This window comes from Phoenix dactylifera, chromosome 8, assembly GCF_051530095.1.
Source record: "Phoenix dactylifera cultivar Ajwa chromosome 8, Ajwa_hap1_PhDact_Kaust_v1.1, whole genome shotgun sequence".
Taxonomy (NCBI): domain Eukaryota; kingdom Viridiplantae; phylum Streptophyta; class Magnoliopsida; order Arecales; family Arecaceae; genus Phoenix; species Phoenix dactylifera.
In genome coordinates this window covers 28,834,005-28,850,963 of record NC_143197.1, presented here as the reverse complement: position 1 = coordinate 28,850,963, position 16,959 = coordinate 28,834,005, and the positions used below count along the sequence as shown (strand labels likewise).

At 39.0% G+C, this 16,959-nt stretch overlaps 1 protein-coding gene across 2 annotated transcripts; it reads left to right on the top strand.

Moving 5' to 3' along the window:
• The first annotated feature begins 5,005 nt into the window (after positions 1–5,005).
• On the top strand, positions 5,006–6,720 carry LOC103713458 (transcription repressor OFP4). Of its 2 annotated transcripts, XM_039124913.3 has the most exons (2): positions 5,006–5,195; positions 5,541–6,720. In XM_039124913.3, exon 2 carries the CDS (start codon positions 5,550–5,552, stop codon positions 6,609–6,611), a length of 1,062 nt encoding a protein of 353 aa, XP_038980841.2. In that variant the 5' UTR covers positions 5,006–5,195; positions 5,541–5,549; the 3' UTR covers positions 6,612–6,720. The 2 variants fall into 2 exon arrangements, with proteins under 2 accessions (XP_038980841.2, XP_088559538.2); XM_088703412.2 differs by having other exon boundaries at positions 5,020–6,720.
• Positions 6,721–16,959: the final 10,239 nt, after the last annotated feature.

Genomic DNA, 16,959 nt, shown 5'->3' with positions numbered 1-16,959 from the left:
TTTCTCCTCCTCCTCGTTACACCACAATTCTCGACTTCGAGGCCTATAAATGGATGTCGTTCGGCCAACATCCCGGCCATGGACCCAGGCCTCAACATCGTCCTCCCGAAAGAAATCCTCCGCATTCCGCCACTCGAGTCCGATCCTCTCAATGTTTCTCCACGCAACTTGGCATCGCCAGTGAGCACTAAGGGCTCGGCATCATCGAAAGCACAGCTCGAGGAGAAGTATAAGCCACTCTTGCTCAACCTCCTCCCCAGAGGGAAGATACCGCCCTCCGGCCCAAGCAAACGAACCAACGGCCACAACAGCTAGAGGATGAGAGATCGTAGTCTTCGATCTATAGCTATACCATTAGGAAAAGGAATACATGTCGAATTAGAAATCTTTATAAGTTAATCTCTTGGACATTTTTTGCTCAATTTTATTGTTTTTATGTTTCGAGACGAAAAAATCATTCAATATGTACATTTCTTTTTCTTTTCCATTTTTTTCCTGCTGGCAATATGTACACTTTGCACACGGTAATAAGAGAAAAACTACTGTTGTCTCAACAACTCCTATTATATATTGGATACTTTTTTTTTTTCATTTAGCGACTACAACATTCTTGAAATGAAGAATTAACTATGTAAGTCTATGAGTTAGGTGATGATGAGAAATATTCTATAAGAAACAATACAAACGAAAGGATAAATTCACCAAAAAGGAGTAGGACCAGTATGGGAGCAGCCGTGAGGAAGGTGGGAGGGGCATTCCGGGAAAGAGAATCCCCGACCATCGAGTCCTCGGGCGGCCGCGAATCCAACAGTAGATTTTTTACTTCTTCCAACGTTCCGGGCTTCGTCGGGCCCACACGTCCTTTGCGACCGAAGCAAGTAATTAAACACCGCCAACGGGTCCCATTCATACATGCATGGGCCGGCCGAGGAAGGGCATTAACGTGGACTGACCACGATCTGATAACTTGAACGAATATTGTTTTCTCTGTGGGCTGTGCCTCAAGGTAGTCAGAATCCATTGGCTTGTGAGTGATGTCTGTGCGCTGTGCTTAAGCAAGTCAAATATGACGGACTCGTGATATCACATGGATCCCTGATTCAGGGAACGTTTATGAAGCAACAGTGAACTCACCGTTCAACGCGTTCATTGTAGTGTTAAACGATGACCTGTCAAAAGTTTAGTTAGCTGATGCTTTTTTTTTTTTTTTTTGAGAAGGATTTATGAGACCAGTTTGGTTGGCACATTCCAAAATGATTTATGTTTGGTTGAACATTTAATTTTTTAAGAAAGTTATGTAAAATACTTATTATACCTTTAATAAAGTAAAAAATCTTACCATATTCTATCTAAAAATGTTAAAGGTTTTTTTTTTTTTAGCTAGTAAAAATTGAACTTTTCCATGGGTATTTATTTCTTATGAAATGTAGGAGTCTCCTTTCCATAGAAAAGCTACATTCTCACTCTTTTCTTTGAAAACTCTAACAAAACATGAGAAATTTTTTAATTTTTTTGTTGACCATATATTTTTTTTCCTTTTCTATGGACCAAACAAGTGTGAATAATTAAATAGAGTGGGTACAACGAGCCACGTCACATTAGGTCAAGGGCCCAGGACCATTTGGGCCAGCACTGTTGGTTCACGAAGAAGAATAAGATATGGGGAGCTCCGCTCCTGACGATAATTATGGGCCAGATCCTGGGAAAAGGCTAATCTTCGACTTAGGCATGGATTGTGCTAGGCCAGCTTACACCGGGGAAATACGATGTAGGCCAAGCTCGGCCTGGTGGAACAATCCTTGATCCAAGATTAACTGGGCCCGACCCAATAGATCCTCGCCCTTGGTTAATTGGTAGATCCCTCTCTTGCCATATTATTTCTTGGGACTGTTTTCGGCCTTCCATAATGTGTCCGAGACGTCTTGTAAGGCACAGTTGAAGACCTAGTCTGGCAGATAAGATGTGAAATTTCCAGGGTCGAGCTTGAGCTTAGCTCATGTATATGCACATGTTATTGTTATAATCTTCTAATATTGGTCCAATACTGAAGCCCATGGTGTTCTATATTCTCATATACACATATTAAGCATTTGCGTGCTAGGTCGGCTTTCTAATACTGGTCATCACTTTGTTACTTTATTTTTGCAATGTTATGAGGATGTTTTTTCTTTGTTTATTCTCTTCTTATAGAGCTTTATACCAAATTCAAGCTAGGTCTCTAGAGAGTATTACCCTGTTGATCTGTTTATATCATGCGAACGAACTTTTTTGGCCGAGTAAAATCTAGAATTTGAGTCTTAGATGGCTAATGCTGGGTGGCTTTGCCTCCCTCTTCATAAAAAAACCAAAAAAAAAAATAGTCTTAGATGGCTAAGTTCTTTGAAGTGAGATGCAATCCGACCATACCATACTGATAGTTGTCGAACATGCTAACAGGGTATGATCATAACACTCTTTTTACAGCTAAGAAGTAGAATTGTACAAGTAGTCAGCAGCCATAGCATTTGCCTGCCGTGACATGAGCAACAATTTTGAGCATTTTGCATTTGCTTAGAACAAAGGTCTTCCATGGGATGCTGGAGTTCTATGAGTACAACTTCTCATGGTTCATCATTTGTACAAAGCTGAGTTCATTGATGCAAAGTAAGTTAAAAAGCAGCATTCCGCCGAATCCTGATTCGGGGCTCGCCAACCCTGCAGAATAATATCCTACAGACCGAATCAATCCTGTTCAAATAGCTGTTCCAATGCCAAGAGTAGCCTAAGCTAAGCAATACCTCATGCTTCGCTGCTATGTCTGGCCAAAACGAGGCCTGATGCCTTCTGTCTTCATTTTACAATGGGAAAGCTGAGCCCGGTGAACCAACCCCGCTCTTCTGGTTCCTGCCTGCTCGCACAGAGTGATCCATTCTACCAGCCCGGGAAATTTGAGTTCTTGGACGCGACGAGGTGCGTTCCCAGCCCAAACTCTACCGTATTGGCTGTAGTGGGTGGCCTTCCCAAGGGAAACTGGCACTGACCAGCTCTTTTTTAAAAAAGCGTCCACAGGCAAAAGAAAGGAGAGTGAGCAGAGAATGCTTCATTTTTTTGTTTTGTTTTCAATGTTTTGTAGCATGTGGCCTGAGGCCATCGTGCTCCAAATGGAGGAAGGGTGTTTGGGGAGTGCAATGAAATGGATAGGGTTGCTTTTGCACAGAGGACAAGGTAATTTTGGGGTACTCCCATTGAGCTCATGAAAGGCATCTCTCTATGATTGAAAACCTTGTAAAAGCTTATGGATAAGCTAAAACAATGGAGGTAGGTGCATGTTTGTGGTAGGGAAGAATGAAGAAGCCTAGATGGAGGCAGTAATTGGTTTTAGGTGATTAAAATCTGCACGAGAAAAAAAAAGGTGAAAAGGGATTCAAGAGCACCCTCAAAGAGATAGAACTTGCCTAGTTTTATTGCATCCTAAAAAACCAATTTAAAGAAAGCAAAACATGATCAAACTTAGATTATAGTAAAATTTGTTTCTTGAAAGTAATGGATCACTATGTCTCTGTTCACGAATTGTGAAGGATAGAGAATATTCAATCACAGCTAGGGAAAGATGTCATAATTTCAAAAGAAAATGTAACAATGTCAAAATGCTATCTAGCCCAATATCATTGTTGATATATATATATATAACTCATTAGTCCAAGGTTATTACCTAACTCTATATCTACTTTATCTGAAGCTTGTTTTCATACTACATATGTGGAGGTTGCCAAGGCATTTAGTCAGCCGAACCAACTTTGCATAAGCTCCTCTCAAAAAAACAACAACAACAAAAAAGAATTGCATAAGCTCATTTAGAACTTGTCTCTCTGTCATCAGTAGATTCCTTCTGGTCATTTTCATACTCTACAACAAAAAAACATACAACCTTTTGTCATTGAGCCACTCCAAGCTTTCTCGTAGTAGTGTCTCCAGCAATAAAGTAAATTCATTAGGACCACGAAAAAAAAAAGCAAAATACACTAGGACATTTTAAGTTCAGATACCAAATTGTAATAGGATGCAATCAACTTAATAAGGTTAGTTTCCTAGTCACTGCAACATCTCTTACATCATGAACGACATGTCTCTTCACATGCATCCATAAGGAGAAAAATAACAGTGTGCTGCATTAATTGATTAAAATTTCTCAGTTCTTAGATATTTATACCTTATTTTGCATCCAGAATTGTTCAAGAATAAATTATGTTTTCCTCCATGCCGCTAATTGCTTATTTTAAAGAACTAAATATAATCTCTTTACCATGACCGAATATGTAATAGCCAATCAACTAAAATCTCACATTTCATATTTCCATAAGTTGTCATATTTTCCTTATTCTTCTATCCTCACTTATAATAATCCTTAATGTTTATTTTTTTAAAAATTTGAGCATCAACTCAGACCTATCCATTCTTGGACTTTGTAAATCTCTTATGCCTCTGAACGAGAACCACATGTCCCAATGTCAAGAACCTTTCACCAGGATTACTTGAAGACAAATAATAGTACTCTATATTTATATATAAACTTCCCTGCTAGCGTTATATTTGCCAGACCAATTCCAAAATTTTAAGTTGGAAATTCACAATGTTCATGTCTATAGACAGCCCATGTCCAAACAATCTCGTGTGCTGGATGGCTCGAGACAGGGCTGGCAGAACCATGGTTGGTGGAGAGGCATTGCGTTACTACTCCCCGACAGAACCGTAAAAACGATAATATTTTATGGACCGGACCGTGAGTTTTCCATAAGTTGTCTGCATTAAATTAAAGCACGGTTGCTTCAGGATCATGACAAGAGCCAAATTAAGTAGACTATACGGGGCAAGGTTTCAGTAGATAAAAGAAAGGAAATTCTATGAAGAACTGAAACCACCGTTCTGTTTGCTTTCGGTCCACTTTTTCTTTCTTCTACTGCGAGACCCCACCATTGGCTTGAAGACACACTCCACGTCTCTTTCCTCTCCCTGCCACCGCTCTCCTCTTCCTATTTATCACCCCCCTCCCCCTCCCCCTCCACACACACACACACACACACACTGAGAGAGAGAGAGAGAGGGCTTTCCTTCTCTTTTCTAATGTATATGTCTGGTGCAGAATTCAAAAAAGCTTAGCCTTTTGGTGGTCACTGTGAGTGCTGTCAAAAGAAGAGATTGGAAACTTTACAAGAACGGTAGGTTCTCTTGACTCTAGATTTTGCTATCTTGTGTGGAGACCCTGAACGAGGAGAGTGGAAGCAAAGCTAGGAGAAGGACAGGAGAGCTTCTTCCTTTTATGTCTGAATTATATTTCAGTAGTTTAGCTTCCCTATGGTTACTGAGATTCCTTTCCAAGCTCTAGTCGAGCTATATAGCAACACCAGATAGGAAGATTCCCTAGCATTTATTCTCTTGTGCAGGTGTTGACCCCCTGTAGAAAGAGCTTTAGTGTTGTTCTGGTGAATTTGGTCTCTCATACATAGATGGGTAACTATAGGTTTAGATTGTCTGACATGATGCCAAATGCTTGGTTCCATAAGCTCAAGGACATGGGAAACAAGGCAAGGAAGAGCCAGAGCATCTCACATTCCATGAGGAGCTACCCTACAAGGACATCACCACCCACACCACCAAAGACATTCACACCCCCATCACCACCACACAAACAAGCCTTCCTCCCCAGCAGAGCCTCCTGCTACATCTCTAGCAGAGTTGGAACAGAGAAGCTCCCCAATTCCCCCTTCCACCCCAGGACCTCCGACGGCCACTTGCCCGTGGACCCTCCAAGGAGTTCCAAGAGAAGAAGCAGAAGGAAGGCCATCAAGCCTCCCCCCACCACCACCAAGCTTGTCACCTCCTCTATCTCAGCCGGTTGCAGCTGCAGTGTGCGGAAATCCGAAGCTGTGACCGACTTCCCGGCAGCCGCCACCGAGAGTCCTCTGTGCCACGGCGACCACCGCATCAGTGGGGACGACAATGAACACCACAAGTCTATCATCGGTAACAAATTCCAATCTTGTAGCTGCAGGGTCAGTTCCTCCGCAACCGATATAATCATTGACATGGGCACCAGGAGCTCCATTACTCGAAAAGGTGACAAGGTCAACGGCTGCACCATGGTCTCTGAGCTCCAACTCCCACCAATTCTAACGAAGCCGGTGCAGAAGGAGACGGAAGCTGATAAGTTGGATGACGGCAATATAGATGCAAAGCAGGAGGCCTGCAGTTCTCTCAAGGAGCAGAGCAAGAGCCCGGTGAAGAAATCCCCACCGGGACTTCATCGGATTAGGATGCGCGCAAACACTCCGAGGCTCGTCGGCAAGAGGGTCCAGGTCCAGCGCAGCCGGAAGAGCGGCGGGTTGGCAATGACGGAGAAAATGCAGAAGAAGGGACTGCAGCAGGGTTTCGCAATCATTAAGTCGTCATCAGACCCTCAGAGGGATTTCAGAGACTCAATGGTGGAGATGATTGTCGAGAACAATATCTGGGCTTCAAAGGATCTGGAGGAGCTTCTGGCTTGCTACTTGTCGCTGAATTCGAACGAGTATCATGATTTGATCGTCAAGGTATTCGAGCAGATTTGGTTTGATCTCACTAACATTAGATTGTAAAGAAGCAAGAACGGAGTCCCTGAGCGTGGGATTTCAGATTTGTATTAAACTGTATAGAATAAGTTGTTACCACCATGAAATGGAATTCGCTCCTGCTAGAGCTTCTTTACATTATTGAAGGCATTAGGCTTCACTGTGTTGTCTTTTGGTTTCTAAATCCTTGTCTTATAAAGTTAACAGTACTGGCACTCCTGAGCTCCAAGTGGTTTGACAAAACTGGGGAAAAACGAAAAAAAATGAGCTACATAGCAAGAAATTAATTTAAACTTTGGATGATTCATAGAATACTTCTTTCCCAAAATAGTCTGCTGCATTTTTGTACTGCCAAAGCCTTTGTACAGATTACTGCCAAATCTAAGCCTATATTAGTGCTGCAGTTCCTGGACTGCATTTAATCTAGTAGATCCCTCTCATAACCAGAAAAGTTCAGTCAGCTTTTCTGTACAGATTACTACTAATTTGCTGTATGAGCAAATTGTTTATATTGAAGGCTCGATCAGTTTTCAAAATTCCAAATTATTGATAGGATTCCCATTAGCATGAAGCGATGGAACTCGGTGCCTAAGGTCCCACTAAGGAAGGGGTCTGATTTTAGCAAAAAAAAAAAGAAGGAAGGGATCTGATATAATTTACTATGTTGGGTTGCAGCCGGAGGTCTCAAGACACAAATGCCAGGGCTTTCTTTCTTGCAAAGAGAACATAGGATACTCAAACAGTACAAGAAACTCCAAATGCCCCTTTGTCTTTGCTATCCAAAGGGCACCAAACGGGACACCACATCCTGAATCCTTTTATTCTCTACTCTTCACTTACCTCTCACATAACAAGCAGAAGAAGAAAACATCCAAACATGATAGGAAGAAAATTACTACACAAAAAATCGCCCCCTTGAAGTGGGAGCTGACAGTTTTGGGTGCCAATCTAACTAAACCAATAGAGAGAACTCAGTGTTGAAGGGGGTAAAAAAAATAAAAGCAGTCAGCTTTTGAAAGCATTTAAAGCTGATTCCCAAATGCTCGAGGTATTTTACCGCGAAGGGAATGCCAATAACTAGGTCATATGGTGTTTAATAATATAAAAATTTATGCCAATGTATATTTAGTTCCATACCAATTATTCATTACATAGATCCTTGATATTTATACATACTAAGAAATTTAAAAAATACTTTCTACCTAGTCAATTTTAGGTGAGATCTTGAATTGTTACAAATAGTATCAGAGTGAATTTTGCCCATAACCTTTGTGAATTACGGGACACTCCAGCGCGAATTTATTGAAACTGACCACGAACCGATCGTGATGTTTGTGATTAGATTTGAATGAATTTGAACTGTGAGCCTGACAAGGATGTTAAGACTTGAACGGAGGAGTATGTGGGAATTCATGTGGACGTGTGTTTAGTCACGCTTCGGTTATTTATTAGATAGATTTTGAATATTTATATAAAATTAAAAAAATAAAAAAATATTTTTTGCTGGCTATTTTATGTGGAATTTTAGGTTGTTATAAATAAATAAATTAATTAAAAAACATGCTTTTAGCGAGGCTTTGGAACCTTCAGAAAAGTACAGAGGCTTCGTAGCAGAAATCTAAGTACTGGTGAACGAGCGCTGCCAGGATTTCAAATCAGTACAGTAAAGGAGGCAAGGAGATCTGTCTGGAATCCAAAATCCTGTGCGAAGGCTTCATCAACCGTTCATAAGCATTTATTATGTTTTTGACGTGGGTTCTTAATGGTACATTTATATTTGTGAGATTATTACATGACATATGGCTTTTTTTTTTTTTTTTTTCTTTAAAAAAAGGGGAAGGGGGAGGAAGGGACAAGCCCACCCCACGTAGCAGCCCCGACCACTGGGCCCCCACCCCGCTAGGAGAATGTTCGATGCGGGTAGACCGAGTCGTGTGTTGGGCATTCCGACCTATTTTACTCATATCCTCACCACCCGTGGGCCGGCTCAGTTACCCGACCCGACCCTCCGTGTGAGTACGCCACACCTGGCACCACCCAGGCTACCAGCCGACCAGTAGCACTTCCAGACCCCGTGTCCAGGCGTGGGGCATCCGGTCCCCGAATTTAATCGACGTCCGCGCGTTTCGAACCTGGAATCACTTGGTTGGAAGCAAACGCTCCGTTCCAACTGGGTTACCACCTTGGTGGTCATGACATATGGCTTTGAGCCATCAAATCATAACATCAACTGTGACACAGAGAAGGCAAATGGGATTTAATTTTACCTGCAGACTTGCGAGTTTGGAATTATACAAAGCTTTGACGTATCATATCAGCAACCCTGTTCGCAAGGAATCCCACATTCCAAGCACGGCAAGTGGACTTGTAGGCTCTTATGAAACCAACTTTTATTGCTGAATTACCCTTTTTTTTCTGATTGATGCTGAATTATTCATGATCAGACTTTTTTTCCTGAATTCGTAGAACCAAATTGGACTGGATTTCCAGAAAGAATTCTTGGGTCCAGAGGTATAAGGACATTGGCAACAACTAGTTTCTTGGGAAATAATTTCCAGCAACTATTTTCTTTTTTACATCAACAAAATTATTTTTACATAAAAACAACTATTTTCTTGAAAAATCCTGCCTCCAGACTTCCATCCTAAATCAAGCCTAAAAAAACCCAAAACTAGTTAACCAAGGCAACCTTGCTGCCATAAATGTAAGGCTAAACAAAAATAAAAAAATATAGAAATATGTTGCAAGGGCTTCCAGAGCTTTCAAATGAACTAAGCAAATTGAGCTTGCCTCAAATAGCCTGAGAAAAGCTCAAGCCAAGTGCGATTTGAAGCTAAGCAAACTAGTTTTGAACCAACAAAAATGGGCTCAAAATTAATTTTACGTAGCCAAGCTTGGTCAAGCTTGAATATATTTAAATTAATATATTATATTTTATATTGCATTATATTGCACATCATATATAATATAAGATTATATGTTCCATGTTTTATATAATGGATCATTGCATCAATGCTTTAATCAATATATTTTTACATTTTTAATTCAGCTTAATATTAAAAATAGGCTTTAAGTTAAGTTCGAATCAAATATTAACTGAAGTTTGAATCCGGCTGTGTTCAAGCTTGAATTAAACTCTATTCAAATTTAGACTAATTTCAACTTAATTTAGGATCATTGAACCGATCAATTACGTTCATATTCGGCTTGATTTGGAATTAAACCTAAATTTAGCTTGAAAATAATAGTAATCAAATTTGACTTTTATCTTAGAGTTCGTTCAAGCTTGAACTTAATGTCAACCAAACTTGATTAGTTGCAAGCTTGATAAAATTTGTGGCTAGGATACTTTTAATATTAAGAATACTAGTTTGATAGAAAATAGTCATATTTTGGTATTTAGGCACCTGCTATTAAACAATTGGCACAAAAATCTTTTGTATCCCATTTGAATCATTTTTTTAATCTTGGGATACGATTAATTTTGCCACCGTATAATTGGTAACTATCCGGGCATTTTTCTTATATTAGAAAACGCAATTGTCACTCATGTTTTTTAATTTCATTAGCTTCGATTTGCACGCACAGTTAATGATCAGGTCATCATACTATTTCCTTTTTTTTTTTACGATTGGTCGTCATCTTTATAGTTGCTAATCCCATAGCAAACAAACAAGAGCGAATGCCGATCAGCAGCCGAGGAAGACATGATTGGGCGGCGGATCCGCTGTCGGTGCTCCGTCCGACAGGAGAAGATTACAAATATGATGACTGTACGTCCAAAGCAGGGGAGGAGAAGGAAAGAGAGGGATCCAAACAAGAGACGGTGGCTTGCTTGCCTTTGGTCTCTAAGGATTCCTTTCTAGCCTCTGCATCCACGACCATACAAAAATAAAAGGAGGAACCCAGGATTCTCGGCAAATAGCCGAGGGGTTGGTTGGTGGCGTTCCAGGAAGGTCAGGGGAGGGCTGTCGGTGAGGCCGAGAGTCAAGCTCGGAGAACGCGGCTCGAGCATGGCCTCTGAATTCCGGGCTCATCACCATCATTTGTGGGTCCACCATCTTGTAGAATCTACTACTAGACCAGATATTATATTCTGCACCATGTGTGCACTATAGATTAATCATCTGTAATAAATGGAATCTATAAAAATGAGATAAGATGATTGGTGTAGTGCATAGTTATCATGCATCCGATATAGGATATAATTTTCTCGCCTCAGACAAACTTAGGTCAAATTATAAATAGCAATGCTATGGCAACTCTTGCATGAAAAAATATCACCCATAAATACAAAATATTTTGAAATTTGTGTTTAATGCATGATATGAATAAGCATAAAAGAAAGCGATCATGATGACCATGTTTCAAGAAAGATGTAACACTTTGGCTTGATGGACTTCATCCATTAGAGCAGGGACTAATGAAGCTCTCTTAGAATAGCTTTACTAAATTTTTTTCTAGGTTCTATTTTTCGAGGAGATGGTCAAATTAAAGGCCACCCAAATTCTATTGTACAAATGAAAAGAGAACTAGGCCAATGCCTAGGAATGCAAGGAGGTGATTAAGAGGCTTTACTAGGTTTCTCTAGGATTCCTTTACCTTGCACCAACATAGCCTTTCTCCGATGAATAAGATACCAAAGTTTACATGAAATATTATTTTATTATAAAAATATTTTAATTAAATTTAACTTTTCAAACAAAGTAAGAAAGAGTTTATTATAAGGTTTATGACCGATCAAATAATAAAAGTAAGGTGATGGCCATTATTGCATTGACCATACCTAACTTCATACCAGATCAAATGTTTCTCTTCCTCTTGAAATGCGACATTTTTAATGACATGAAGGGCAATAGATAACACCAAATAAGTTTTGCATAGAAATTATCGGAGAACAAGAGATGCAATCAAAACATGAATGGATATTTTATCAATCATAGAACTCATAACCATGCAGAACACATCATAAATTTTATTACTTGAACATCAAATAACGAAGCTACAAGACAAAAAGATTTCATCTTGTCCAATTGGTGGGACTTTAGGTGGGACTTTGAAGTGTTTCAGTTCGAATTTGCACAAAATGAAAACTAATTAAGTACCTTGCTTGATTGAAATTGAATGATTTCGGGAGTGCCAAATTTGACAATTTTAAAATAAAAAAAGAGAAAATTATCTTTTAACCCCCTCCAGTTTCTCCGCTTTACACATAGATCTTGTTGACTATAAAAATTTATAATCAACCATCCCTCAACCTCTTAGCACCACTAGCATAGTGCTTCAAAAGTCCAAAAATACCCTTCTTATTAATAGAAACTCCAAAATTTCTTCTCTCTTTTGATCCTCTCTCTCTCTCTCTCTCTCTCTCTCTCTCTCTCTCTCTCTCTCTCTCCACAAAATTGAGTTGCGCCAAACCTAACTTAGAATGTGCCATTGAAGTAAAATTTCAGAGTAAAATTTTATAGAATTATTTGCTTATTTCCATTGGTTCTTTTGTTACAGAGGGATATTAAGCTCCAAAGGCCTGCAGGATCCCATTATGGGCTCGTTTGGTTCGCGGGAAGCATTTTCCTTCCTAGGAATATGATTCCTGGGAAACAAATTCCTAGGAAGAGGATGCCTAGGAAAGTATTTTTGGCATGTTTGGTTGACCATGGGAAAGTGACAAATTTCCAAGGTGCTTATGTTTGGTTGGCCATCCACTTTCCTAGGAAAGTTATATATAATTCCTATTATGCCCTTAATAAAAATTAGATTTTTAATGCCTCTTTAATGCTTCTTTAATGCTGAAGGGACTTTTTGGGAAAAAGTAAAAATGGAGTGATTTCCGCCTCATGGGAAAGTAACTTTCCCATGTTTCTCATGGGAAAGACTTTCCCATGAAATGTGGGAATCACATTCCCCTGGGAATATAACTTTCCCTTCTCTCTCCTTTGAAAACTCCAACCAAACAAGAGGCATCTCATTACTTTCCCGTTGACCACACTTTTCCCCCTACTTTTCCCGCGAACCAAACGAGCCCTATAAATTTCTTAGGTGGGAAGGGAGGGGGGAGGGTGGCTATCCGACAGCTACGTGTGCATGGATTGGATGGCCAAGACAGAAAAAAATATATCCTAAACCACATGCACCGTACCAAATAATCTCATCTTTTGTAGTGATCAGTCACGAGCTGAACTAGACCTATAGAAAAGAAAAAAGAAGAGATAATCGGCATGATGCACGCGGTGTAGGATAAAATTTGCTTAAAGAAGTCCATCACGCAACGTCAATCCCCGTAACTTCGTCGCGTTGCACGAGAGCCAAAGCCTTCGTTTAATAGAATATCCCACCACCATTGTGCTCTCTTCGCACTTCCCAGAAATTAATGCACGTTTCAGAGGGTTTTGTCCTGTTAGGCACTTAGCGCACTTATTTCTCTTCTCCTTAATTTTTCTCAGTATATGACCCCATATTATTTGGACCCTCACGAGTATGGATAGGAAATGATCTAAGCAAAACATTGTCTGTTTTGACATGGCAATCTTGGATTAGTAGAAGGATAACCATGATCATAGAAGTAATTAAGCTTTCTGCTTCATTATTGAATTAGAGAAGATTCGAACTCATTTTATACAGTTTTCTTTTTCAAATAACACATTCTAATAAGAGACAAGAAAAACAAGATGTGAAAATGCTATTCCAATACGAGCTTGGTTGCATTACATGAGGGAGATTGCGATTTGTTTTTAGTCAGTGATAGAAATAATTAATGTGCCTATTGATACTTCATAAGGTGATTGGTGAAGTGTTTGCAAATTCAAACTATTTTCTAGATGGAAAATGCTACGTGACTCCTAGTATTCACATGCAAAAAGTTGCTCCGATTATGCACGGAATGTTAGTTTGGTAATTTAATATTCAACTCTCTCTCTCTCTCTCTCTCTCTCTCTCTCTCTCTCTCTCTCTCTCTCTCTCTCTCTCTCTCATGTATCACAGTGATTACATGGTATCCTTCATTGTCGCACGGCAAGGGACTTTCTTGTTCGCACAAAACAAAATCCCCTAGCACCATAGTCACATGTTAGAGGAAAAAAAATTGAAATTCGGTACGGATGAAGCAAATAGACCAATTAGGTAAAAAATATTATCATAAAATCAATGTATACATGAAATGGTGGTGACATTGTCACCTTTGCTCGAAATAAATAAATTCCAGGTACAATTTATGAATAATTAAGTATTTGTTCATTAATTTGTTAAAAAATTATAAGAATCTTTTGTCCTCGTAACATCAACACTAATTCAAAATTTTTACAAGAATTTGGAGAAATTGCTGCTGCAGTTTTTAGTTGAGCACAAACAAACTGCATTTAAAATTAAGAGTATTTCTGATAATCTTGGATTGAAAAGATCTTTGTTAAAAATCTCGATAGAATCGCAATCACCCATCTATGCATGGCGAGCAGAAAGATCTAGAGCTATTAACTTGCTAATGAGATTCGATTTATAAATCTTCAAGAAATCTTAGTAGTACATGTTTGAATTGAGTAATGATTCCTCTTGCATAACTAATTTAGCCAAATGACCTAGGCCCAAGGTATGCTTGCCACTAAATAGTTCTAAATTAATTACTTGGTTGTCTCTAGTGAATGAAACATTTCATCAAAATTTTACAACTTCTTTTGTCTCTTTGGATGTCCATGGATAGAGGCAAAGACAATGGGTTTCGAGTCATTTATTCCCTATAGGGTTGGTTACCTTAAGGTATAAGAAATTGTTTGTTAGATGCACAAAAAGTACCATGATAATTTGTTCCCTACAGGGTTGACTCTCATATAGATGGTAATTTCTAAGGCAAAATCCTTGTTGCAGTCGATGCATCCGACAATCAGTGACATAGTTAGGATTTTGGAGGTGGACCGTAATAGCAAATGTTCTTTATTTAAATGTATTCCTGAGTTAATAGAAATCAAAATGGTACAAACATAAATCTTCAACTATGCCATCTTTAAAGACAAATTATGTATTCTTATTTGAATAATTAATGAGAAGTTGTACAAGCTAGTAGTTACTTTCCAAGTCATTGGATCTTTTATAACCACTTACATTCTATATTCTCTTCTCTCAAATCATATCCCTAAGTAGGGTTCTCTGATGGGATATAGTTTTCGAATCAAATTGGAGGACTATAATACTACTCAACCACATAAATCTAAATTGTACTAAATCAATGTGATTTGGAAAATATAAATATAATGAAAGGTTTTTCTCAACCGTCAACTCTAGCCACCATCCCAAAAGCCTCATTGGATGTGAGGACTATTGCACGTTCTAGTTGAGACCAAAGAGTAGTTGAGATGGTCAGTATTCGGTGTTCACATCCATATCTCATCTCCGGCCACTTTAATCCGAGTTATAAAGCTTAATCAATAAAGCTATAGCTAGCTTTTTTTGGTCTCATGAGCATGTTTATGAGATGTGTGGTTCAACATCGTCATGTGAAGTGTCCCCATATTGAAATGCAATTCACACTTCACATGGAAGCCCTTCGTCCTACGGAAGGACCACAAGGTCTTAACCGAGCAGGTCTATTGCAAGTTCAATTGCATTGATGTTTTGCATTTCCACATGTTGATCAATGCTTGTTACTTGAAACATAACATGCCAAAATTATTCATGCATGTGGTGATGATTAATGTGGTCAATTGGATGTATGATCGGTGCAATTAGGATTGTATTCTACCATGTATGTATACATGCAAACAAACAAATCAACATCTTAGAATATCCTTTTCCTCATTATGGGAACAACCATGCATCCAATCCAAGACAAAAATAATTTATGACTTGCACCTACTAGCACAAGTGACATCTTTGTAAAATTGAGTACAATGTTGTGAAAAACTATCATTTTTTGTCTTACAAGTATATCTGAAAAGCAATAATGTAACTTTGGAGTCCATTTTCTTTTGAAGGGCTTTCCTTAATTATTCAACCATATAGGTTCGTTTACTCTAGGAGTTTGGTTAGTTTTGTTGTCTTGGGCTAAAAAAAGCACTAATCGTTTCAAAAGCATCACATGCAATGTTGGAGCCTCCTTGGCATTAGAAAGTAATAACAAGTTTTTTTTTTATTTTGAAAATAAGCAGCGGAAAATATCTAAGTAGGGCACTAGCTACTGTCCGAAGGGACTCGCATATAATATTCCCAAAGAATCCAAATTTTGGATGTTTTTTAGTTCAATTGTTTCAATTTCTATGTAAATGATTCGAACCCTCAATCTCCACCGGTCCTTTTTTTTTTCTTTTTCTGCTGCCCACTGTTATAGAAGTGACATATAATGTCTTGTGGTTATAAAGAAAGCGGAGAGGGAATAACAAAATTCTAGGTCACCAATGGCAAATACCTATTTTTATCTCTGGAATATATCCTCTTACAGCAGCTAATGGATATCAATGAATAATTGCTGATATTTATCACATGATAGTATCAACATAATCTGTAATTAGATATTTAATTCAAACGAAATATCAACATATTATGTATCTATCAGTCAACTTTTGAGTCAGCCTTTGATGCTTGAAGTGTTGGGCTCTCCTGATATTAATCTCCTTCTCTCTCTCTCTCTTGTTTTCCTTCTTCTTTTCTCTTCCTTTTTTTTTTGTTTTCTTGCTCTTTACTTGCTTTCTGATCTTGTCTCATTTTATTTCATCAATGAAAATAATGTAAGATGGCTTGCCACCTTTTTGCTCGGACATGAGAAACAAGATCTTGATCATCCTTGCAGTATGTAATATTCAATTTAACTGAACAGCATGAGTACGACGAGAGCCTTTTCTTGACAGAATTAGCACAGGACTTGAGGTTGAGATTCACAATCAATGAAGGGGTGGGCGCATGCTATCGAAAGGTTATACTAATCTGAGCTCTGCTCATCGGATCGCGCCAAGACCAGCCCTACTGTACATTTTGGATATATATTGGATAGAATCATCCGAGGACTGAAACCTGAGATTAACAGGTCATGGAGGGGTTTGTCCACATTATTTTGGGGTCCTGCATGTAACTCCTGTTTCAAGAGAAGGACTTTCACTTCTAGTCCTCCTAGTTTTAGCCCTTGTCACCTGTAGGCACCCAAAGCCTATATATATCTTAAGGTGGTAATATTAATATTGTAAATAGTGCCTTGGAAAACAAAGGACGAGACCTTATACTAGGGGTTTCAGTTATGGAGAGGAACGGCCGAGGGCTGCACCGATAGGTGGGGTCCGCAGGGACAAAACTTATTTCTTTGGATTTCCTTGAGTTCGATGGCCCCATGGATCAAGAATGGGGTATTTGGTGAATGGTCTATCCTCCTATTTGTTCTGGTGGGCATCTATAGGTGTGG